Here is a 24,472-nt window from a genome sequence, read left to right on the forward strand (position 1 = left end):
GGGAGAGGGATAAAATCTACTTTAAACAAAATAAAAGTCTGCATCTCAACTATTGTTAGTTGGCAATTTTCTTGTAGGCAATCAGGATACTTGAGGAGGGTTTGAAGTAGAGGATAGGGGCATTGCAGATCAGTTCAGGAACTGTGTTCTGGGCATAAAGGGCACCATGCAAAGAAGCACAAAGATGTTTGTGGGAGAAGTGAACAAGGGGGTATTCGAGGCTGACATCATTAGTAGAATGGAGGGGATGGTGGCCGGCAACATGATAAAGACACAAAAGTGTTAAGGAGGGTAGGAGGAATAAGGTCACAGATAGCTTAAACTCGGTTCTTAATGTGTGCCAGGGCTTTCCAGGCCTGAGCCCCAGCATTTCTGGGCTTGTCATGTCAGTTATGAAAGTACAAAAATTGCTTGAGCCCCTCTTTCATTATGAATTAAGCACTGCTTAAACTTGAGCCAGTGAAGGGGTTTAAAGAATTGCATGATATAGTCAGATGGATGGATGAGGAAGAAGACCTTGAGAGCTGTATCTCACATGGACTGGAAGGGGGTATATGAGTGCTGGGGAGACCAGAGAGGATGAAGTTAAGATGAGATCCTAGGCAAGGATTTAACAATGTGCAAAGAAAGCAAAGGTTAGGTTTTAGAAATGTTAGCAGGATAAATGTACTTTGGACATGGCCTGGACATGTGGGCAAGAGAGAGGGAGTAGTCAAGGATGACCCCCACATTAGGGTTTGAATAAAGGGAAGTTTTGGGCAGGGATTGTCTTTTTGTTCTGTGTTTGTACAGCACCTGGCACAATAGCATCCTGGTCCATAACGAGGGCTCCTAGGTGCTCTGGTAATACAAATAATAAATAACAATATCTGGTGGTACGTATAAATACGGGATTGGATTGATGGAGACAAAGCAGGAATGCAAAAATAGAGTATGCTTTGTCTGCACAGAAACTGGAACTGAAATAACTAAATTGGTTGTAACTCAGAGCACCTCTGTGTGTGGACATTCTTTATTTCAGAATAATAGTGCCCTGTTTCATTATTACTTGAGTCGGTAAAGAATTGGTTTAAAATCACACAGGAAGTTTATGATAGGATCAGGAACTGAACCCAGTTCCAGAGAGTCCTAGTCCAGTGCCTTAGGCACCAGGCTATTCTTTCTGTAAGGTCAGCTGAAGAAACCCTTATGCCATGTTGGATTGTGTAGCTACCTCTTAAAAAAAGTTTAGTTACTGCATGCATTTTTCTGTCTCTCCATATATTCTAGCCTGTGACTAATCCTTACCATCTGAGTTTTGTAAATCGTGTCTATGTGTGTGATTTCCCTTCCTGCTCTAACAGGTGATTTAGTGTTTGTAATTAGAGGCAAAGTGGAGTGTTCTGTTAGTTGCTTTAGTGTTGACTGCTGAAATCATGTTTTAATTGGTAATTGGCCCATTCCTTTAGTCCATACTGAGATAGAATTCTCATTGACATCACTGGGATATTTCCTGTTTAAGGATTTCAAGACGAAAGCTGACATTAGGGTACATTAGGGGCCAGATCCTTTGCTGATGTGAGTTCACTTGGTTTAGGTGAAGCTATACCCATTTATACCAGTGGCCTCAGAGTACTGTAATAATAGAAGGCTTTTCATTGAAAATCGCAGATCACTTTAATGAGGTGGGCTAAGTACCATTATTTTCATTTTATGGATGGGGAAACTGATGCAATGACAGATGGAGTTGCCGAAGACACACTTGCACAGTTAGGGTTAGAACAAAGGTCTACTTACTCCCTCTGTACTCTAAATGTGTGCCGCAGGGTCTCTGTTAATATTATAAACATACTGGGTTTGCTTGCACTAATTAACTTTATGACCAGGAAATCAGGTGTTAATATTATTCCCCGAAACTGAGCCTTTTAAAAGCAACTTCGTGCATTGTAATTGTTTGTTTGTTTGTTTTGGATAGGCAAAGTAGAGCAGGCGAACACATAGAGGAGTGTATAGTTAGTTATAATGTCCTAAACTGGCAAATATACTTTTTCTGTTGTGACAACTCTCACAATTGCCATGGTTTACAGGTCAGGAATTGGGGGAGAATATATATATATACAAAATAAACCTCTCCAACTAGTGGATTCCCATTCACCACAAAAAAACCCAAACAAACCACTTTTCACAAAGGGTCAGACTCTGATATGCTTTCTCACCTTTGAGTAACAAATTACTTTGCAAGTAGTCCTTATAAGATTCCCATTGCTTAGTAAGATCCCCAATGTGAGTAAGAGTATCAAAATGTGGTTCTAATATAGTTATTTGCTGTTAGGATTAAGCAAAAAATTAAGGAAGCATAATGGTAAATTCTATGTCTATACTAGTAAAAGGTCCATAGAACCCCAGTTTGCTTTTCCATTGATATAATGGTATGTTAAAATCTAACATCGGGGGAGGGGGGATTAAAAAGTATTTTTACACTAAAGTTAGAAATAGTTATGTTACAAAAGTATGTCATTTTAAATTGTTGTTGTTCAGCAATACATTTCCCTAAGACATTAAGAATTATAATGCTCACATGTATGTTGTTTTTTGTAAAAGTTGTGTATATACGGATGTCTAAATGCATGTGTGAGTGAATATATATTTCTATGTATGATTTTGCCACATTGATACTTATCTGTATTTCCTTCCCATTGAACATATGAGCAGTTTCAATGACCGCCCTGCCCCTTTAAGCGGAGGGGGGCCTGGCTGGCTGGCCTAATGGGAACAACGCTTTATGGCGGGGAGGAGATGAAAAACTGTTGCAAAAGGGGACAACATGGTCACTGACCCATCCCCTAGGAATGCAGGGTTTAAAAGGGGCAGCTCTGGGCTGAAGCGTCCTTTTTACCCAGAACCATCTGAAGCAGGACCCACTCTCCCTCCTCTTTATGCGGGACAATACCAGGTTTGGTCAAGACCTGCTGTGGGCATTATGCTAGCCGCCCCTTTTTTGTTAGGAGGGCTGGGAAGGAATTTTTCCCTTGCCACCATATTGACTTGGGTGCAGTGCAGGGGGTTCACCTTCCCCACAGCGGGTTCAGGAAGGGCTCTGTTCATGCACGGCATGAAGGGCGGTAGGCCATATGTCACAACTCATTATTTCAGTGTGCGGATGTCCAGTGCAGGTACCCCATAGGAAAGGTATACAGTGACTGGATAAATGGCTTGGAAAAGGACTTAAAAGGCGGTGTTCATTAAAGGAACAAACAGGGGGTGGTTGGGGACTCCTATGATTGGTACGGCAGGGAGCCAATCCCCCATTATTATAACCCACCTTAACCCTCCTACAAGAAGGGTGGATGGTAAGGTCCCGGCAATGGATTTGCTGGAGGCACCTGGATGGAAAAAGAGAGTGAACTGGTAAAAGCCACCCGGGTAATTACGGAATAAACAGGGGGTTACCTGCACTATACACTTTTATCTGTCGGGTAGTCTCAGACATCTAATAATAAAGTTGCGGCCTAATTAAACCCATGTCAAATGTCTCCTTCTTTCGATATAGCCAGACAATGTGTATCTGTGCAAATGCAAGGGAGGAAAAATTGTTCTTCTTGGTAGATTTCTATTATTTTAATTTAATCTTCAGTTCCATTACTTTTTGATTAAACATACTTCTGTCCGATGCAATCCGTCTTTTATCTCTATGAAATCTCCTCCCAAGCAGAAAGAAGGATGACACCTGAATTATGCAGAATTCATTTTCTATCTATTTTTCTTAACATGCTGGGCAGTCTTTTTATAATTCCACCAATCTCATATGTGGCTTGCTTTAATCCTCTGCCTTTTTCTGAATGTTCAACCAACAAGCCATGGACTTTTTAATGTATTTTCTGGCAGTATGTTTCTTGAATGTCAGTTTTCCTAGGTGGAGATCAAGCTCCTTGGGGTGCTTATGAACATTTATTAACCATTAATTTAAAATTCTCTGTCTAATAAACTGTAATAACTTGTGCTAATGAATGTATATGCTTAACTTGAATTTACAGATAAGCATACACTTGCTGTGTTAATCTAATTCTGTTCCTGGTGAAATTACTCTGGATTTATACCATATAACTGCGATCAGAATTTGGTCTTGTGTGTAATATATACACACACATACACACAAATATGTTTATGATAAGGATATATGAACACACTGTAAATACATAGATACATAAATACATAGAGATTTCATTCATAATCATGCTTTGACCTCTGTGGGTACATGATTGCTTTATTTTATGATTTATATAGTGTAATTTATAAATGTATATAGATTAGATCTGTAATTAATCAAAAATGTGCTCCCTGTGTTTAAGTAAATGAATGTACATTTTCAGTTAAAACCATATGATCTCATGCAACACTGTCCAGGCTTGGAGATCACTACACAGTCTCATGATTAGCAAAGAGCATGGAGAACTCTTGCATAGAATTGTAGGTTGTGTATTGTAGTTACTGACTTAGGGCCTGATTTTAATACAAATCTTTTCTCATGCTCGTAACCTTTACTCACAATAGTATTGAAGTCAATGGGAGCATCAAGTAAGGCGTCTACTTCTGTGAGTAAAAGTTTGCAGGATTGGACCCTTCACTTAACTTCTTCCGATCCTCAGCAACTAGTGTGTCGAGCACCTAAGTGTATGAATAACAGAAAGGAAAGAGGGACAAATGGCCCGAAGAAATGTAAAAGAGAGAAGAGCTGGCTGTGGGATTTTTGACCCCGCATCAAAATATCCTTCTCCCACCAAAATCCATTTAGTCTCTCTCCTGTTTTGGTTGGGAAAAGGAGTGATAGATCGTCCCTTGCAGTTAGCTTTTTTTTTTTTTTTCAGCAAAGCATGTCCATAGACAGCACACTGATCCTTGCTCTTCTAGCCCTGCCAAAAGTGGCCCCAGACAGCAGCAGATCCCAACATCCCATGTTAAGTAGAGGACTGGCCCTACAGAAGGGGCTTTCACAAACTGGAGCTCCCATCATTTGTAGATTTTTCTGAGTTCAAGCCAGCTCTGGAAAGAAGGAAAGATGAAGAAGGAAGGATGCGGAGAAGCAGCATATGATGATCGTGGGAGTGAAAACACAGGGAAGAGAGAGGAATAATTAATCAGATAATGAAAAGAGAAGTGTGCAGTGAGGACATTGTCACATGTTGAGTTCTTCAGTAGTTAAATCCGTGTCATCAGGGCAGGCACAAATTTTGTGCTTGGCGCTGGTTTTCTTGTTGCCTTACTTACTGGCTGAGGTTCCCTACTTAAAGGGTTATACTGGCACTTTTTCTGGCTGCCTGGAATCTGTCTGGATGATTCAGAATGAAATAAAAATAATTTGTTGCTTTATGAATGCTGCCTCTTTTTTTTTTTTTTTTTTTTTTTTGCTAGAGCAGCTCCAGCTTGTTTCAGGAAGTTCAGTTCATATAAATCCCGTGCCTAGACATCTCAGGTAACACAAATGTACTACTTAAGCCATATATAATGTGACAGCAGAATGCAAATGCTGATTTGGCTTTACTGATATCCAGATGAATGCAGCTCTCCGTCCTTTGCAACGCCAATGTAACCCCTACTATTGAGTCATTTCAGAAGGATTTTAAACCATGTTTGTATCCCTATAATACTTCGAGAGGTTACTCTACAGTTACTGCAGTCAGTTCTCTAGACTATCTTAATTAAATACAGCTCTACTATCACAACAGGATTCAGTGTTAATTGTTTCTGAAGTTCTCATTCTTCATGGTCCTTTGCTTCATAACAGTAGCCTAGTAAATCTATTTACGCTTATAACCACATATAGAGGTTGACAAAGCTTCTACTAAAGAGGACTGTTCAGCTCAGAATCTCCCCAGTTGAAGGAGCTCTAGGCCAAACCCCAGTCTCAGAAGCTTTTAGCATGTTAGTAGCAAGATGTTATGAAAATAATTGAAATATTTTAAAATGATCTTCTCAACAAGAAATTATAGTCTAAACTTTTATCTTGTTTGTATGAAAATATAAATAGGTTGCAAGTACTTATGAGTATATCTTTTTCTGTTGCTTTTAATAATTATGGTTGTGAGAAAAGAAATTTGCATTGACTATGCTACAGAAATCTGTCAAAGCGCTAGGTAGAAGATTGTCACGTGAAATGCATCACATGGAAAGTATTAAATAAGTGTGTGTTTATTTTTCCCATTTTAGGGGTCCGCCTAGACAGAGTACGTGGAGGTCGCCAGAAGTACAAGCGCAGAATAGATGCCGAGAATAGCCCATACCTGAACCCTCAGCTAGTTCAGCCAGCCAAAAAGCCATGTAAGTACATCAGATGTATCAGCTTTTTCTCTGCCTCCAAAACATCAATAACTCATGGACCCATTTAAAGCTTCCATGGACTTCTTTAGGACAAGAATTTGTCCCTAAAAAGCTACAGTAAACGCTATATGTTATGCAGTTAACATGAGCATTTAAAAAAAATCTTATTAGTTATCTTCATCTTTTCTCAGACTGTCAGATGAAGCTTTTTACAGGTGGAAGCATATTAATGCATGGTTTATGCAGTGCACATTTTTCATTTACAGGTTATATTTATTTTCATTGGTACATAAAACGGTTCATACTGTGATCATTAGTTCATTGGAGCTTCTAGTTTCAGATTTCACAAGAAAGTGATTTTTGTAGTTTTCACTAACTAAATGAGTTTGACTGCTCAACCTCCCAATGAAAATACATTAGGAGCCTCATTAATTTATAGCTATAGAAGGTTAACACACTAGCTAACATTAGATGAAAAGAGGAATGTGCTACACTAATAACAAGCATAGGTTGGTAGTTCTATCTCTGATGCCCTTATGGGCATTATGTCTTTTTTAAAAAATGTCCTTGGGAAAAAAAAATTAAAAAGAGAGAGAGAGAGAGCTGATCATCCCTTTGCTAAAATACAAGTTCCATGCTCTTTGTGATTAACAAAACATAGTTGGAGGTTTCGCTCTGCAGCGTGTACAAACTCAAGCAGCAACTGTACTAATTCCATGAAGTAAATTTAATTGCATTATATCTCTAGTGCAAGAGACTACAGAATTAGCCTACAAAGGTATGAATTTCCTACCAAGTGCTTGTGAATTCTTCCATACACAGAATTCCCATGCACAGTTGTCACTGTCAAGAAGGCTATTTTGCTATCAAAGCGGGACAAGCCTTCCCACCCCCCCACATTTAGGGAAAAATAAAAGAAGCATGGAGGTTTTGTGCCCGTGACACTACCTAGCTGTGTATAAACAGTGTTGATTTCATCTCGTGTTCCCCAGTAGGGGACACTGCTGCGTACAATACACATGAGCATATGGGGATCTGTAGAGCAAATAAACAGGCTTTGAACTGTAAGCGAAAGGGCATTTTAGCTATGTCAAAGGAAAAACAACCAGTTTTACATAAAATTAAGGCTTAAGTGAACATATGGCATAGTTTCCTTTTGCCTTTCCAAAAAACATTATGCTGATTATACCTTCAATTGTCCAATCTGGCATCTTCTTCTCAGCCTGCATAAGCTGTTCCACCATTCTGTAAATACAACCTAGGGCTGCATTAAGCAGATTTTTCACATTATAATAAAAACTTTCTGATAATACAATAAAATTTAATAAACTCTAAGGCTTAATTTCATTAGAGGTTTAGTTTTGCTGGATGCACAGATTGCGAGTTTTTTCATTTATTTTACGTTGTCATTGAGTTGAAATGTTGATAGCCTCCTAACATAGAAAAAATATTCCAGTCCTTTAATATAGGCATAGGTTAACACTATTGTGCTGAAGCATCCAAGAAACTGTGTGTAAACCTGAGATTATTGGGAAGTAGTGTATTACAACACCTTTAAGAAGATAACCACCAGTTTTAGTAAACTCCATTTGTCTGAGATAAACTAATCTCCTTATTAATCATTATTATCTAAAGGCTTCTGTTAATTTTCCTTAGTTCACCCAATTACAAACATTTTTGTAACAAACACTTACAAAACTTAATTTTTGGATCCTGTCAGATAAGTGTCAGGGAACAGTTGAATCGGTTTTATTAAGGAAGTAGCCTGGGAGATTTTCTGGACCTTGGCTGATAGTTTGTGCATAACAAAGGCACAGGAATGAAAATTGGGTTCTATTGATTCTAATTAGGGAAACATTAAATAAGATTTACCTAGAAACAGTGCTCATGGCTATTCAATTTCCTGCGTGATGTTTCTGAGAACATTCAGAATTTCCCTATGCCTTGTACTAAACCATGCTTCAGTACATGTAGCCTTTTTCTCTGTAGTGAAATAACAGGGATTAGGAGGTCTCTTTTAGACAGACCTCTTTCTGTTCTTTTTTGCATTTCTTTTCTTATCTACAGAATCTAGTGGCCTGCCTTCAGGTCTTGTTGTGTTGTCAGAATAATGAAAGTGGAGATTTTGTGAAGCAGAAATGAAAATGTACACTATTCTTGAATCATCTGCAAGAAGCAAACATTTGATGAAGATGCTGTTATTTTAAAAAAGGAGATTTCCAGTCTGTTCCTTGTGTGAGTCTGAACTGAGAAAAACTGAATTTGTGGACATTTACCTTAGTAATCTGGAGCTCTTGTTCACTAATATACTATAATTTTAAATATATGGATTATGTCCCCATCTTCATGCATTACAATATGAATGCTGGGTCCATTTATACATTTTTTGCGAATAAGTAGTAAGAAAAATAGAATTTAGTTACTTTGCTTTTCACTGCATATGGGTTTGTTGTTAAATTCTTGAGCAAATATGCTGTGATCTTTAACTTTTGGAAAGAATGATGTTTTCTAATAAGTTAAACAATCAAAAAACCAAATAAAGCATCTGTTCATTAAAAAAATTAAGAATATTATGTTGAAAAACTATTTGCCACTCTCCGTTAAAATTGTCAACTGACATTTTTAAATTAATATTAAATTCCCTGTTAATCAGTTTGATAATAAGTAGAATATTGAAATAAATAATTATTTAGATGGCCTAGCTCCTATAGGTCTTATAAACATGAATCCATCCCCTTGCAATAAAACATACTTGATGGAATGCTTTCCAGCTGGGTCTTGCACTTATTTTATGAAGGACTTACATGTATCACGAATTTGTAATAACGCTAAAATACTGCTGAAAACAGAACAGAATCAAGGAGTCAGTGTCACAAAAGAGTGGTAAAGTATCAGAAATCAGAATCAAGGAAGGATATTTAGGGAAATCTGACAGTAGCAGATATCTTGGAACCTGTCCTGAAGTCACTATGCAAGTCAAACTCCCATTTATTTCAGTTGTAGTTTTTCCTATGAGGACAGTAGGGCCTATAGCTGACATTTTGAAGCAGGAAAAAATATCAACTCCATCAGCTTTCTTGGCAGTTAGAGGGAGATGAGGGTGCTAGACAATCTTCTCGGGATCTAACCCTATATATGTCAAGCCACATGACTGTCTATCCCAAAGGACTGAAAGGATTAGTCTAAGTCCTCTAAAGGGCTACTGTTTGGGCTCTAAGAACATATGCTTTATGTCTGGCTGATACATTTCAGGTATGCTACAAGATGTACCTATCATTAAAAGGTAGGACACCTGGCTGCATATATTGGGAAATGTATAGAAGACTTAAGGGCCCAATCCGTCTCCCACTGATGTCTTTCTACTGAGTTCTCTGGGAGGTGGATCAGGCTTCTAAAGAATTAATAAAAAGGCTTCTTTTAGCATCTCAAATTAAAGCCTCAATATACGGTGTAATACTGACAGATTTTATGTGTTTGCTACTTGTATACTGTAGAGTTGTGGGTGTCTTGTAATAAGCCCATGCAGTTTTTCTTGCTGTTTCTTTTTTGACTGTTCATTCTAACATAACTGATTGCTCCATATAAATCACAGGATTCAACTGTATGCAAAATAAATATAAAATAAATGAAAATGTTACAGATATTAAAAAGTATTCCAAAATAATACAACATTTTTGTGTACAAAAGAGTTTTCTCAAATAGGGCCTAATTCTGACGTCACTTACGCCAGTTTTACGTTGGTATATTTCCATTGATTTTAATGGAGTTACTCCTGATTTTATCTGTAAATGAAAGGAGTATCAGCTCACTCCTGTTTAAATTAAAAGAAGCTAGTTTTGGGTGAGATTCTGAGGTTCTGCATTACGGAGTAGCACAAATACAGGCAGTCGCATTTCGTTCCTAGAATACAAGCCCCTGGGATCACAAATCTTAGTATTATCATTTTAAAAGAGCAGGCTATAGGTACTATAAGATATATAGGGTGATAGTTGCTCAGAAACTCTTGCGATTACATGTATTAGGACAGTTTGACTCTGACTTCTGAGATAAAGAATGGCAACAGAAGTTTCAGATTTTAAGGACTTAACTATTTGTTAATTGGCTGTGTTATTTTTATTCAGGCAATGTGCAGCTCTTCTTAAAAACACTATATCCAAAAATATAAATAACAGAAAAAGTCTCAATTTGCAAAACCTAAAACATATTTCAATACCTAAAAGTTTAGTCAGTGACAATTTTATTCCAAATGTTATGATGTAATAATTGTATTTGTGCATCCCATGCATATTATTTTATTTGTAATTTACGTACAATAAATGAGTCATGCTTGCTGAAAATGTTTATATGGGCCCCAGTCAATCTCTGCTGTAACTCCTTGGTGGAGTTAATAGAGCCGCACGGGTTAAATGTGGTCACTGTTTTTAAGCTAATGTGAAACTTAATTCACCTGTCAGAAAAATAGGGTAACACTGTTGGTGATCTTGTAGCATTCTGGTCCATTTTTACAGATAACAAGATTGTCTCCCATTTGCTGGTTGCTGAACCAGAGAAGATCTATGCCATGCCTGACCCCACTGTTCCAGATAGTGACATCAAAGCGCTCACCACACTTTGTGACCTGGCAGACAGAGAATTGGTGGTCATCATTGGATGGGCTAAACATATTCCAGGTACATAATATATATATATATATATATATATAGTTGTAAAACAATGACTGCCTGAAAATCAACACACAGGTTATTACATTACAGTGACAAAATGGGAAGACACATTTATAAAGTTTTATATTTAAGACTGCAGGGTCATTACAGGAATGTTGGTTACAATATATCCTGGTCTGGACATGGTATTATTCTTACTATTAAATGGTATTAGTGGAGGTATAAGTGAATGAATGTTTTAACATGTTTTTTATTAAAGAGGACCAGATCTCAGGTGCAGCTGAACTGCACAGGGCACTAATGAGAGATGTGTGTTCAAAGACACTTTAAAGCACGCTCTTTAAAACTTTATACAAGGCTAGTTCCTCTGCACCAGATTAGAGCAATCTGAAGGCTGCACTGTAAACACTACAAAATGGTAAAAAATGCAACTGAAGTTCAGTGTGAAATAGGGGAATCCTGGCCACTATCCCTCTGCCCTGCTATGCCAGCAGGAGTTGGGGAAGTGGCATAAGAACACCTACGTTAGCAGGTAGATCACCTTAATCTGGGGTTAAAGTCCTTGGGAGAGTTAAACTGGTTTTAGGACCAGATTATGCCAGCAGTACAGCACCAGGTAACCACACTATATCTCAATATTTCCTTGGTCTGTGCAAGATGGACCAGTGTCCACATCACACAATAACATACTATTATTAAAGCTAATTAGTAATCTCAGCAGAGACAGTGGGTAGCAGAAATAATCTCTCAGAGCAAAGATTTGTGGATCTTCCAGGTCAGGTCTGAAGCATGTTTTCAGTGCAGTGTTTGAGACACTTGTACCTGTTGTTTGGCTGTGCCAGGTCCAGGTAAAAGCGGGTTTCTCTAGTCCGGCATGTGCCTATGTAACCTCCCCTTTCTTCCAGTCACCTGGGGCAATGTGTCAGTATCCCCATGCTGAACTGCTCTGAGGCTGCTGCAAACTCACCCTGGGCCTCTCTGTTCCTTAAAGAGGTATGCACTTTCCTCTAGCAACCGGACAACGCCCTCTCCTCCACCCCTGCTTAATGTGCAGTGAGGTCATACTATGGGTTAATAAACAAATACACTCTCCAGGGCTGTCAGTCTCTCACCTTTCAAAAACATATGAAAAAAGTGTTAGCTTTTTATTTATGTTATTTATTTTATTATAATCATCTTAGTATTCTAGCAGGATAACTGGAGATATTTGTGCATTTCAGTCAGCTAATTGCCATACTGGAGCCACAGAATACCAACCATTCACAACGAGGACGGATGTACTTTAATTGCTATAGCCAATGTAGCAATGTCCTTTTAGATTTCATTTTACCCCATGGAATTCTCTGATTCACCTTAATGTGAATGCGTAATCCAGGCAACTTTCTGTTTATCAAAGTTAAAAAATAATGTATATTTCTAATACCATCAGAAATGGCACCCTTATTGTAATATTAATAGACTGTATAGATTACATATATACATTCAGCAAGCCAGAATACTGGATCTTATTTATAGATGGAACAGCAGATAGTAAACATCTACATTTCAGTATGTTACTTTGTTCCTGAGATTCTTTTGTTTTAAGCATTTCTTGTGGTAGTGACTCAACGCTTAAGTGTTGGGTTTTCGTCTTTCTATATGTCAAGAACAGCGGGGCCCCAATTCTGCTTGGGCTTCTGGTCCTACCACAGTACAGATAATAAATAATAAATAATAATCAATATGCTTCTAAAGCATAATTTTACTTCTGTAGGGAGACGGTATCCTACACGTGCTGAAATATTTCATATTCTGCCCAGATGAAATGTATTTGTTCAAAGTTTGTACCACAAATGGTTTATAAACAAGCTTTTGGATCATGAGCAATGTTTTTCTGGTACAGTTAACTTATTTCTGTCTCCTTAAACTAGTTTGTCTTTATGCTTTGAATGCTACAGTAATTTCTTTAATCAAATTGATGGAAGTCCCTTTCCCAGCCCACACTGAAACCAATTTATTGGTCATGATACGCCAGCTATGTTGCTAACAGTCGTAACGAACTGTCAGGCAATATCGCAGTGAAGCTAATTTGAAGTCATTAGGTGTGCAGCGTTCAGGCAACAATTTGTTACAGTGGTTAGAAACACAGCTGACATTTCTGAATGGCTTTGTTCAGAGCAGGTCTAGATGAGCCCAAGCAAATTGTAAACTAATTTAAACATCACTCTGTATTATACTAGCTACTTTGTCTTACACTGGTTGCTAATAAAGCACCCCAAATTAAGTCAAAACTAGTTAAATAGGTGAGTTTGAGCTTCATCTTCAGAAGATACCTACATTAGTCTAACTGAAATAAAGCACTGGAGCTAAAAGTCAGTCACACACCACGATGATTGCCCCAGGATCTTTTATCAGTTTGATTTGTGAATATGTTGCATAGCTTTCTTTTGGAGTATGGGGGGAGTTGAGGAACTGGGCAATCTTTTAAAAACAATTCAGTGCCTGTAGTTAGCATGAAAAGCTATTGGACGCTGTAAGCTGGCATTATAAATTTAAGACCCGCAATCTGAACTAGCTGAGGAAAACTTCTATAGTAGGCCAGCCCTGTCTTGTGAGACAAAGTCAAAACCACACCTGCCGTGGTAAAGCTGCACTATCTATGGTTACTTGCTTGACCCCATTTGGGTAAAAAAAAATATAACCTAAATAGTAAACAAAGGCAATCCTTTCCTAAGCCTGAGGTCAGTGATAAAATCTGTGCTTGCTGCTTTAGATCACAAAAATCAAAATGAGGAAGGGCTTGACATGCTAAAGGGCAAATGTTATGAGCGTGATCAGAAGGTTTTTAGTTTGGTTTTGAGTGATGGAGTGCTGCTCAACTTGGGCTGCCAGAGCTTAACTAATGACTGGCATTGGCACAGAACAACTGTAGAGAAGCCTGCAGTGGTGCAACCCTGCTGTTGCCTGTGCCAGCACATGTTAGTCCAGGCAGTGATACAGTGGAACTGGGAAAAGGGGCAAGTCATAAAAGGAACAAAGAGCAACAAAGGGATGAATTGTGATATAGTCATAGTCAGCCAAATAAACCTTTGGTGGCTATCCATTGAACGCAGTTGCACTATATGGGAGTGAATTTGGCCCATTGTGTGGGCTACACCAGATCTGGCTTTATTGCCGTATTTCTTCAGGTGTAACATGATTAAAGGCCCTTTCATTTGAGTTGTATTAGAACCAATAAAAGACTTAGCTGTAATGCATTGTAATTCAATGGAAACCTTTATATTTTGAAAGACAGCTTCATTGTGGAAAAAAATAACATTTTTCAGCCATTATAAAGAAGGGTTATTTCTTGAAGTTATCTACAGAAAGTAAAGTGCTGTACACATTTGATCCCTCCACCCACACCATTCTCTGTGGAGGTCAAGTCCTAAAATTTGCTTTAAAATGTTATTAAATTACTATGCTATCATCAGATCATTAGAACTTCTGAATTATTGGGAATATTCTCTACAGCTGCTTTTTCTGAACAAAAGGTGTACGGTTCTACAGAAGGAAATATTGAAAGAAAAATATGTATGGAAAAGCTCTATCAGCAAATAGAATTAGTCTACTCACCTTAATAAATCAAATAAATGGGAAGTGTGTTGTTATGAAACATGACCATGTCTTATCTGAAGAAGAAAAAGAGCACAATGGTATTAAGAAATGCTTGACTTTAGTTAGAGGAGCGTAAGGGCACAAGAACAGATGATGGTGCCCTAATAGCCCTTTTTAAGAATGACAGGGCCCCGCCATTAGCATCCTTTTATATCCTTGAAATTGCTCATGCCTCGCTTTTCTGGTTCCTATCTGCCTGACTCTTCTTTATTTCTCTTTCAATTTCATCCGCGCTCGGATAAGCGCGTGCTAACACAATATGATTGAGCTGTAAAATGGAATGCTGTCGCCTCTAATCTCTTTTATGTAGATATGGAGGTACTTGCACAGTCCACTTCATTCTCTCTCTCTCTATTGTTGGCCTTTTTAGAATGGGTTGCCAAGTAATGGAGGCTCAGTCAAATATTAGAGCTAGGTTTCACAGGGTGTGATAAGAAGATTATCAGCCCAGCAGTCAGATCTATTGTTGTTCTTTCTGTCAGATTAAAATATTCCTATGTACTGTAACTTCGTTAGCAAAATGCTGAAGGTGCTTAGGGAGACACTGAGGCTGCTTCATCTCCTGCCTGATGAGACAAAACCCACATTAGTTGACCTATATAAACGGCCTAAATATATTTATGGAGCTGTGCTAGACATTTTTTTTTTACATAACAGACAGCTGTTTCACGCCATGGGTTACTTGTGGTTGGGGCCCTCCCCTTTGCTTTGGGTTGGGGGGGGCATTTTATTTTGGGCATATTGAATTAATTAAGCTATTCTCCAGTGTAGGATGGGATTCTGCTGATGTCTAGTCACAGTTTCAGAGTCACTCGGGCACCATTTCTGTAATGTAACTGTCTCATTGACATTCAGCAAAAATGTGCAATGTTCTCTTATTCTAAGTGGAGGCAGGAAACATTAAGCTCTTAAAACTGTGCATAACAGGAAGCTAAAGGGACAAAATGTTCTCTAAAAAAAATTTGCATGCATGAAAAAACACCAACCAGACCATAGAAATCAAGTTTTCGCACTTAAAATGAAAAATTTGGTTGAAATGACTACACTGGGCTAATCTATCAAAAATTAACTAGTTTCACAATTTCATAAATTAAACTTGCTTGCTTTCAAATGTGTTCCTATTTTGCCAGGAATTAACAATATTCCATTATAGGTATAGATAAAAATAGTCACTGTCCTGGTATTTAAAAGGGGTACTACATGAGGGTATGATTTTTGCTGGAGCAGATCCAAGAATGTTTTGAATATCTTAGTGCTAATGTTAATGTTTTATGAAACGTTATTGTTCCAATACACTCTGTGTAGAGGACAATATTTAAGCTTTCCTTTCCAAAGCAGCTCTCAGGGGTGTAGTTTAACATTCTAAAACTGAAAAGAATATGATTCGCTGTAGAGTTGTCATTTTTAAACTGCCCTTTACTCATCATCTGCTCCAGAAATGCCACTCTGTGTGATAAAAATGTGGGTAAAGACATAAAGAAGAAGCTGGAAATAATCACTTTAAAGTGTTCCAGCAATGTATCCTATGTGTATATGTAGGTGGAAGGTTTGTGTATATATGTGTTTATGCACATACTCTCACATATACTGTGTGTACCCTAAAGTGTGTGTGTTTTATTATATATAAATCATTGTGTCATAGAAAGTGTAAATGAAAAAAGTTGAACTTCCATGCTACTTCACAATAGATGGAGTTTTACAGTAGCCAGGGTCCAGTGCACATGCAGAACTAACTCCATATAGACCCAAAGGACTTCGGAGACAGGCTGGGATTTTTTGTGGGAAAATTATATGGGGCTGCATGTATGCACTTCACCTCCCACTTTCCAGGCAGCATATCCTTTCAGCCTCTCCATTGCCTTTACTTCAACCTCTCTGCAGCACTTTGACCATAGCCAGCCTCCCAGTCTGTCTCCATAGTCCTCTTTCTGCAGGCCTTTGTGGAGTGGATACAGAGCCCCACTGAGCACCCACTCCATACCCATTCCCACACAATGTAATCATGTGGTTTTGTCGAGTTTATGGCCTTCCACTGTCTATTGTGCTACTAGCTGAATTCAGGGCCATTTTAGGCAATACTTCCAATGTTGCAGCTGCACAGCAATCCCCAGGTTCTGGAGTCCCTGTCCCTTCAGAAACAGGTGGAAATGCTAATGTGGTGTTTACTGCTCATGCTACATGGTATGGAGTATGAGCTGCTACATGGTATGGAGTATGAGCTGCGTCATGCAGCCTGGCAGCTCTGTAGTGATAATAACTTGAGCCTCCTAAGAAATCAGGGCATCTTTTTTTTTTATCCCTGCACAGTCTTGGACCCTTTGCAAGTTCCCCTTGTCTCCAGTTCATCAGAAAAACAGTATCCACTCTTCCTTTAACCCCCTTCCACAAGCATGCACACGGGATCTGGACATAAGAACTATTTCCCTATGGTATTTTACCTCCTCCCCCAACCCACAGTTTAAATGGCATTTGAGTCATGGGAGAAGTCATGGGCCTTACAGTCGGGGATCCAAGTCAAGCAGCTTCTCATGAGCCCCAGATTTCCTTGAACTGTCTCTCCCTGAATTTCACTATATCAGAGGGTTCCACTGTGACTATTATAGATAACTGTGGAGATACATTTATATGAATATGTGCTTATATTATGCATTCATATGTGCACTCCACAGTGTTTCTCTTAGCACCTTGGAGGACTCTAAATGGCAAATTGGAATCTTGGAGCCTTAGTGTGGATGGGCTGCCAGCCACTGCCCGTGTTTTAAGCACCATGCTGAGTAACCCTGCTCCAACATTGTGCTTACAATGCCAGCAACTCATCTACACTGCTTTGGTACATCAACATTGCTAACACTGGTGGAACTGAACTAGTGTTAGCAAATTGGGGGGAAATTTTTAGAAGTGCTGCTAAGGTAGCCTACATCACTGCCAGTGGTTCTGTATGAGAAGATGTATTATAAGGCACTCACGCTAACAAAAGTACCCAGTGTTTTCAAATAAAAATGGGGAAGTGGTAGTGGTGGAAATGACAGCCATGGAAAGGTCTTTTTTCTCTCTTGTACGAGATGTTTATTTTAAAAGTATTTGGAACATTCATCTGAGATCTGTGGATCTGGCACAAAAAACTCTAGGGACCTGCTCCCACTCCTTCTGAAATCAACCACAAAACCTCCGTTGACTTTGACGGGAACAGGAGCAGGCCCAAGTGTAATAACAGATACACACAATATTAGCATGTCTGCTGTTCAGGGAAGATTGGTTCCAGGTAAGGATGAGGCACACTGGGATGGGGGATGTGAGGAAGTTTGTCCTACTGGTGTTCTGTGCCTGTCCTGTGCATAAACACAGGACTTCAGTTTCTGATATTATCACTTCTGACATCTATGACTAGCATTAAATAAAGGAAAAGAAAATCTTGCATGCCCAGTCATCTATCCATTCTAAGTCTTATGGTTGAATATAAAATAAATATTCTATATGACACGAAAGAGCTTGATATGAAGACATCCAGTGAAACTTATACAAGTAACTCCTGCTGCTTTCGGTTTTAACATCCGTTCTCTGTCAACTGAAAGAACGTTGTAAAAAACATAGTTCTGTTGATCAAATCACAGAAGAACTTTCAGCTCACCACTTATTTATGTATTCTTCATTAAAACAAAGCCTTTAAAAATGCTTAAATCCTTCAGTAAAATCAGTTTCTCTCAGAATCAGAATCCTTTCCCCCTTTTTAAAGCAACCCTCCCCCCCCCAACAACACATGCACAGTCTGGTTGTTGCACTTTTTTCCCCCCAGTGTCCCCCTTTATCTGCCTCAACCAATCTCCAAATGAATGTATGTCTATCATGGCCTTAGCTTTGACACTCTGGATATATTGATTAATAGTTGCCCTAAGCTCCTTTTAGCAAATCAAATTTTCACTTTTAGCAAGGATTTCGCCTCTGATTTATTCAGCAAAGTGAAATGCACTAAATTGGCTTTGACATTCAGGGAAAATGGCTGAAAAACAAAGAGGAGAGGAAAGAGATATAAATTGTGTGGCAGCTGGATACTTGAAGCATAAAAGAGAGGGTTTCTATAGCATATCACAGGCTAATCTGAAAACATATGTATTTAAAAATGAAGTGGAAAATTATTTTCTTATATTACAGACTTGGAGAACAAGTTTTACATAGCAAAATGCAAGATTTCCATCCAGTATTCATCATATTTTCTTCATGCTACATATATGGAATCTTGTTTTATACCTATTGATAATAATTGTATTAAACAAAAGATGTAAAGGTTTCCAAATAATTTTATAATGAAGTGTGAAATTAGTAAATTTTTGCAAAATATTCTGCTACCTCTATCACTGCCTAAATAATGCTGTTCACTTCTGTGGCACTTTAAAAAATAATAAATGGTTAATGAAATGATAACAAATGAACACCAAATAATGGCAGTGCCCAAATGTATTTCTTTAAATAGAAACAGACATTATTTGGATCTTAAATGCCAGAGTAAAAAAAAATTAGCAATATTTTTCTGTTCATAATTTGCATAACAAAATCTGGACAAGTATGTTACCTTAGGTGACGTATGGACTGACTTACACAGTCTGCTTCCTTATTAGACAAAAGAGGTGAATTACTGAGTTGCCCATTGGATTGAGAATACACAATTGCATTTTTCATATTTAAAAGGGTTCGAAGTCATGGGGTAGAGATGAGAGTGGAAATTGAACAAACCTTCATCCCACTACATTAACACATTAGGTTTTGGATTTCTACTGAGCATTTTAGGGCTTTGAGATCAGCAAAAGAATAGATATGTGGTGGCCAAACTGTGGCTCGCGAGCTACAGGTGGTTCTTTTACAGTTAAAGTGTGGTTTGCGGAGTCCTCTATGCCCCCCCACTCTCCACCTACCAGACTGGGGGGGAGCGCAGGACCTCTGCCTTGCATAGGGGTGGTGGGGTAGGGGTTTCAGCCTCATGGGGTGTGCCTGCCAGGGCTTGGAGTTTCAGCAGGAACAGGGTTGAAGCCCCGCGCCCCAGCAGGCGCCTCCTGTAGGGCTAAAGCGCCAACCCCCAGCAGGCATGCCCCGGCTCTCAAACTTCTGAAGATTGTCATGTGCAGCTCGGAGGATCAGCAAGTTTGGCCACCCCTGGAATAGATTTTAAATTGAAAAGAAGAACACAGGAATCGTTTATACCTGTTAAAAAATGGAATAATTAAAATGAGAAATTCTAGAGGAAAATATATATGCGCACACACAATTCTGTGGCCCAGATGGTGTAATTTGATGTAGCTTAATTGAAGTCAGTTGAGCTGTGCCATATACTTCATCTAGGGATCGACTCACATCAGTAGTCCCTATGCCAATGAGAGCTGAGAAGTGCAGCACCTTGCAGAGTTGAGCTTTAAGCAGGTAGTCCAACTTATGGGACCATAATATTCACATTAGTACTGATTATTTGTGTGACTACGGGTTCAGTAGATTAGCTCCACGCTCACTGCAGGTGCCTGTCTTACAGTTTTCATTTTTCCTAGCCAATACAGAATTAACCTTATTACCAGAAGAGAGTCTAAATGTATCATTGTATCCTATTTCCTTTCTTATTTTACTACACTCTTCATTTTTTCTTCCCTGTAAGAAAATTAATCTGATATCTGCAGCACTAACTGACCTCAGAATTGACCTGAGATTCAAGCAGCAGTGGAATTTACAAATGGGAGAGCATCTGGAGTGCCACACATGAGATGCCAGGGCATGCTAGGCATTTACCGGCATATTATTTCCTTAAAATCATGCTGTTTCCCCCATAATTTAGTGCAATTTTCAACCATTTTAAATGACTGCTAATTAGGAGAGTGCTATAAAATACCAATTTAAATTGCTGAAATAATCTTTTAGGGTGCTTCATTTCCCAAACAACTTACACCATACAGTCAGTAGACAAGGAAGGCCAATTCTTTCTAAGATGAGCAAATGAGAAATACTCAGCTCAAGGCAGGAGGTTTACTTGCTCTAAAACAGGCTAAGACATGTGGGCCCGATCCCACAATCCTACCTTGGATGAGTGAATATTATTTACACGAGTCAGGAGGGTTGCACTATTGGACTTTTTATTTGTGGATAATAAATAACACTTTTGTTGCTGGCTTCCCCTCCCTGCTTATAGAGCTATTTCAACCAGAATCAGAAAGAATATAAAGGCTTCCAAACACAGAAAGATTTTTAGATGATTTTAAAAGCCTAATGCAATCGCTGATCATTTTTTCCATAAGATCACAAGTGCTGTATGTTGAAACTGATCAATTCACATACTGGATTTGAAGTGGTAAAATTAAATCAACACATCCCTCAACATATTGCAACCTCTTAGTCTAGTTAATTCTAAAACCGAACAGGTTACAGTTAATCATCTAGCTTTGCCTCCAACAAAAGTGTATTTACTTCGATATGGGTGGGGAAGAGGAGGCTAGCTTTACAGCCATGTGTTGTTGACACTGTAAATCCGGGGGGGCGGGGGGGGGAGAGAGAGAGCCAGTTGCTCAGACTGGATTTAGAGCAGACAGGTTTACACCTGTATGACTAGGTCAGCAGCACAGACTGGTCTAGTTTCCTGAAGTCATCTCAGCCCAACTAAATACTGTAATTCCAAGGGTGCCTCTAAACAGCATCTACTTTCTCTTTGGATGAGGTAGGCTTCACACCTGCTTAACCTACATTAGAATAGGATTAATTACCTGAATTGCAAGGCCCCCTTAGCCCGTCAGCACGTTTCTGGCAGGGCACATGCTGACCTGGGCATGGATATAGGGAGGGGGGAGGAAAAAAGAGCATATGGGTGCTAATGGCAAGACTTGGACCAATCTGATCAACAGAGTCAGCAGTTTTTAAAAATCAGTCGTCTGTAATCTCCTTCTGCATCAGCTGGATCATACAAGAGCTTTGTGAACTTATGTTTCCAGTGCTAACAGTAAGCTTCTTTTTGAGCAGTGCTTGATATATGTATATAAAAAAGAGAATTAGCCTTACATGTTGGGTCCTAAATACTCTTTTATTTAATTACCTAAAAGGAATACTTACTGGGCAGTAACTATTAAGCTTGTTTCCCTTGATATTTTTAATTCACTCTCTCCAGGTTTCAAACCCTCCGGAATGAATTGCACACAGTAGTATTTAGAGAGGGTTGGTTTTTTTTTTTTTTTGTTTGTTTTTTGCTTAAAACAAACAAACCCTGGAGAACTTTGCTTTTTATTTGAAAATGTGCAGACTGCACAACATGTTCTGTAACATTGAATAACATTCCCAAGAGCTTTTTCTCCCTAAAGTTATGAGACACTTTATTGTAGCCAGACACAAGAGAAATTCTTAATTTAGTAATCAAGCTGTGCTACTCATTAAAGGCTTCATCCTGAAAGCAGTTGACAGGCCTCAGCTCTCACTGACGTCAGTGGGTGTGTAGGGCACTCCGCACCTTGCTGCAGTGTTCAGCATCTTGTAGAACTGATCCCTCCTTACGTGAGGTGTTGAGTTCCTTTAATTCCAATTGTAAGTACTGAGGGTTGAGATTGCTCAGCAGTGTCAGGTGTAAGAAGGCCTCCAAATTCAATGTAAATAACACTTGAAGGGAAGAGCCCGCAAAGCTCTGCATTTGCTCTCTGTGCATGAGCATCCTGGGAAAGAGTTATGAGCAGGTTGGGGGGAATGGCAGGGCAAATCCAGTTGGTTCACAACTCTCATGCATCTACCTGCTGGAAAAAACAACAACAACAGATAGAGCAGTATAGCATTCCAGGGGATGGCATACAGAGTAGAGACATGGCTCTCCACCTTTCCAGACGACTGTATCCTTTTCAGGAGTCTGATTTGTCTTGCGTACACCCAAGGTTCAGCTCACTTAAAAACTACTTGCTTACAAAATCCGACATAACAGTACAAAAGTGTCACAGCACACTGTTACTGACAAATTGCTTACTTTTTACCATTGAATTATAAAATAAATCAATTGGAATATAAATATTGTGCTTATATTTCAGCATATAGAATATAGAGCAGTATAAACAAGTCATCATCTGTATGAAATTTTAGTTTGTACTGACTTTGCTAGTGCTTTTTATGTAGCTTGTTGTAAAATAGGCAAATATCTAGATGAGTTGATGTACCCGTGGAAAAGCTCTGAGTACCTGCAGGGGTACATGTACCGCTGGTTAAGAACCACTAGAGTAGAGGGTGTTGATAATGACAGTGTTAATATGCCTACTAACTGAGTAATGCCATCTACAATCACATAACCTATGGCGATCATGTCTGCAATGAGAGAGAATAATCTTTGAGAGAGACAGGGACGGTGAAAGGGCTTGCTATGGGTGAAAATATGTGTGTGTGTATATATATATATATATATATATATATATATATATATATATATATAGCTATGGTGGCATATGTTCCTGGAGCTTTTTACATGGTGGGCTAGAATTTGCCTTAGAGAACTTCACTAACAATTGAATAAAACTATCTCTGCAGTAGAAGGTGGTGACTTTTTACAGCAACAGTAAACAATAGTTTAGGACAAGCAGTGAAGTACACCTAATCCAGTTAAAGTAGAGGGGGAATTTTAGGCAGGCAGAATATAATTATGTAATTGGAATTTGACCAGGATGCTTTTGCATTGTTAGGATATCTTTATATACATTCAAATTGCATTGGCTGTGCAGTTTTAAGTTATGGAAATATTTGGAGTCCTTCGAGCATGGTAATTAATTTCATAAATTCAACTTAGTTTTTACCTAACACCTTGTAATGTCTGTTTCCTTAACAAAGTGTGTGATGTCAGTTGATACTTTTTACTGCAGCAACTTAGTAACCAATCCTGCAGACACTTAAGTACATGAATAAATTTCCTCACATGAACAGCTCCATTGAGCAAAGTTATCCATTTACTTCAGTGTGTGCAGGATCAGAGCCATAACTATCAAGGTTCACACTCCAGTCTGCTCTTTGTAAGGTTCTGATCCCAAACCCCACTGAAGTCAATAGAAAGACTTTCATTGACGTCAGCATGTTTTGAATCAGACCCTAAAGAGGTATTGTCATGATCAGCTTTGCGGGCCCCAAAGTTTATTATTTGCCTTCTACTTTAGGCGGAGTGAGGAGTGGGAGAAGGATGGGATGGGAGACTTATTGCAGTTCCTTCCGGCTATGCTGGAAGAAGGACAGGAGACACTGGATGTGGTTTAATTAGGCCACAACTTCATTCCTGAATGTCTGGGAGCAACCAGCAGATAAAATTGCACAGTGCAGATAATTCCATAATCATTTACATATATTGGGAGGGGCTGCTTACCCCTCCCCCTTACCCATCCTGGGTCCCTGGCCAACCCAACCCTTTAATAAGGGTTAATGGGGGCTATAAAAGAGGGGGGTTTGACTCCCTCTGATACCAGTCATAGGAGCTCTGACCACCCTGTTTCCACTCCTTTAAGAATACCTCCTTTAAATCATTTCCCAATCCATTTTTTCTGATCATCATATGCATTGTCTATGGAGTCCCTGCACTGGACATCCACCCCACAGTTACATAATGAATTGCAACATCATAACCTAACTCCCCGTTTTGTTCCCCCCCCCTCCCCGCACTAAGCCCCCAACCTGCTGTGGGGAAGGTGAAAAACCCATCTTGCCCTAGCGATAAGTGAAAAATTCCTTCCCAACCCCCTGAGAAAGGAGCAACTCGCAAATGCCCAAAGCAGATCAGGGCGAAACATGGTATTTTCATGGGTGAAAGAGTGGATGTTGCTCTGCCTGGTACAGGAGAAAAAGGGGGCTTTTACTGCACAGTCTCTTCCTGTGACTTGGGGGATGGATCAGCCTCTCCGGGCTGACCT

At 39.0% G+C, this 24,472-nt stretch overlaps 1 protein-coding gene across 9 annotated transcripts in view; it reads left to right on the forward strand.

Annotated features, from left to right (window-relative positions):
* ESRRG (estrogen related receptor gamma) overlaps window positions 1-24,472 on the forward strand; it is a 533,318-nt gene that overhangs the window by 462,691 nt on the left and 46,155 nt on the right. For all 9 annotated transcript variants that reach the window (XM_043543651.1, XM_037895721.2, XM_043543649.1 and 6 more), the window contains 2 exons: window positions 6,184-6,294; window positions 10,803-10,964. In XM_043543651.1, coding sequence (XP_043399586.1) covers window positions 6,184-6,294; window positions 10,803-10,964 — 273 coding nt within the window. The remainder of the gene's footprint in view (window positions 1-6,183; window positions 6,295-10,802; window positions 10,965-24,472) is intronic.

Source organism: Chelonia mydas, chromosome 3, assembly GCF_015237465.2.
Source record: "Chelonia mydas isolate rCheMyd1 chromosome 3, rCheMyd1.pri.v2, whole genome shotgun sequence".
Taxonomy (NCBI): domain Eukaryota; kingdom Metazoa; phylum Chordata; order Testudines; family Cheloniidae; genus Chelonia; species Chelonia mydas.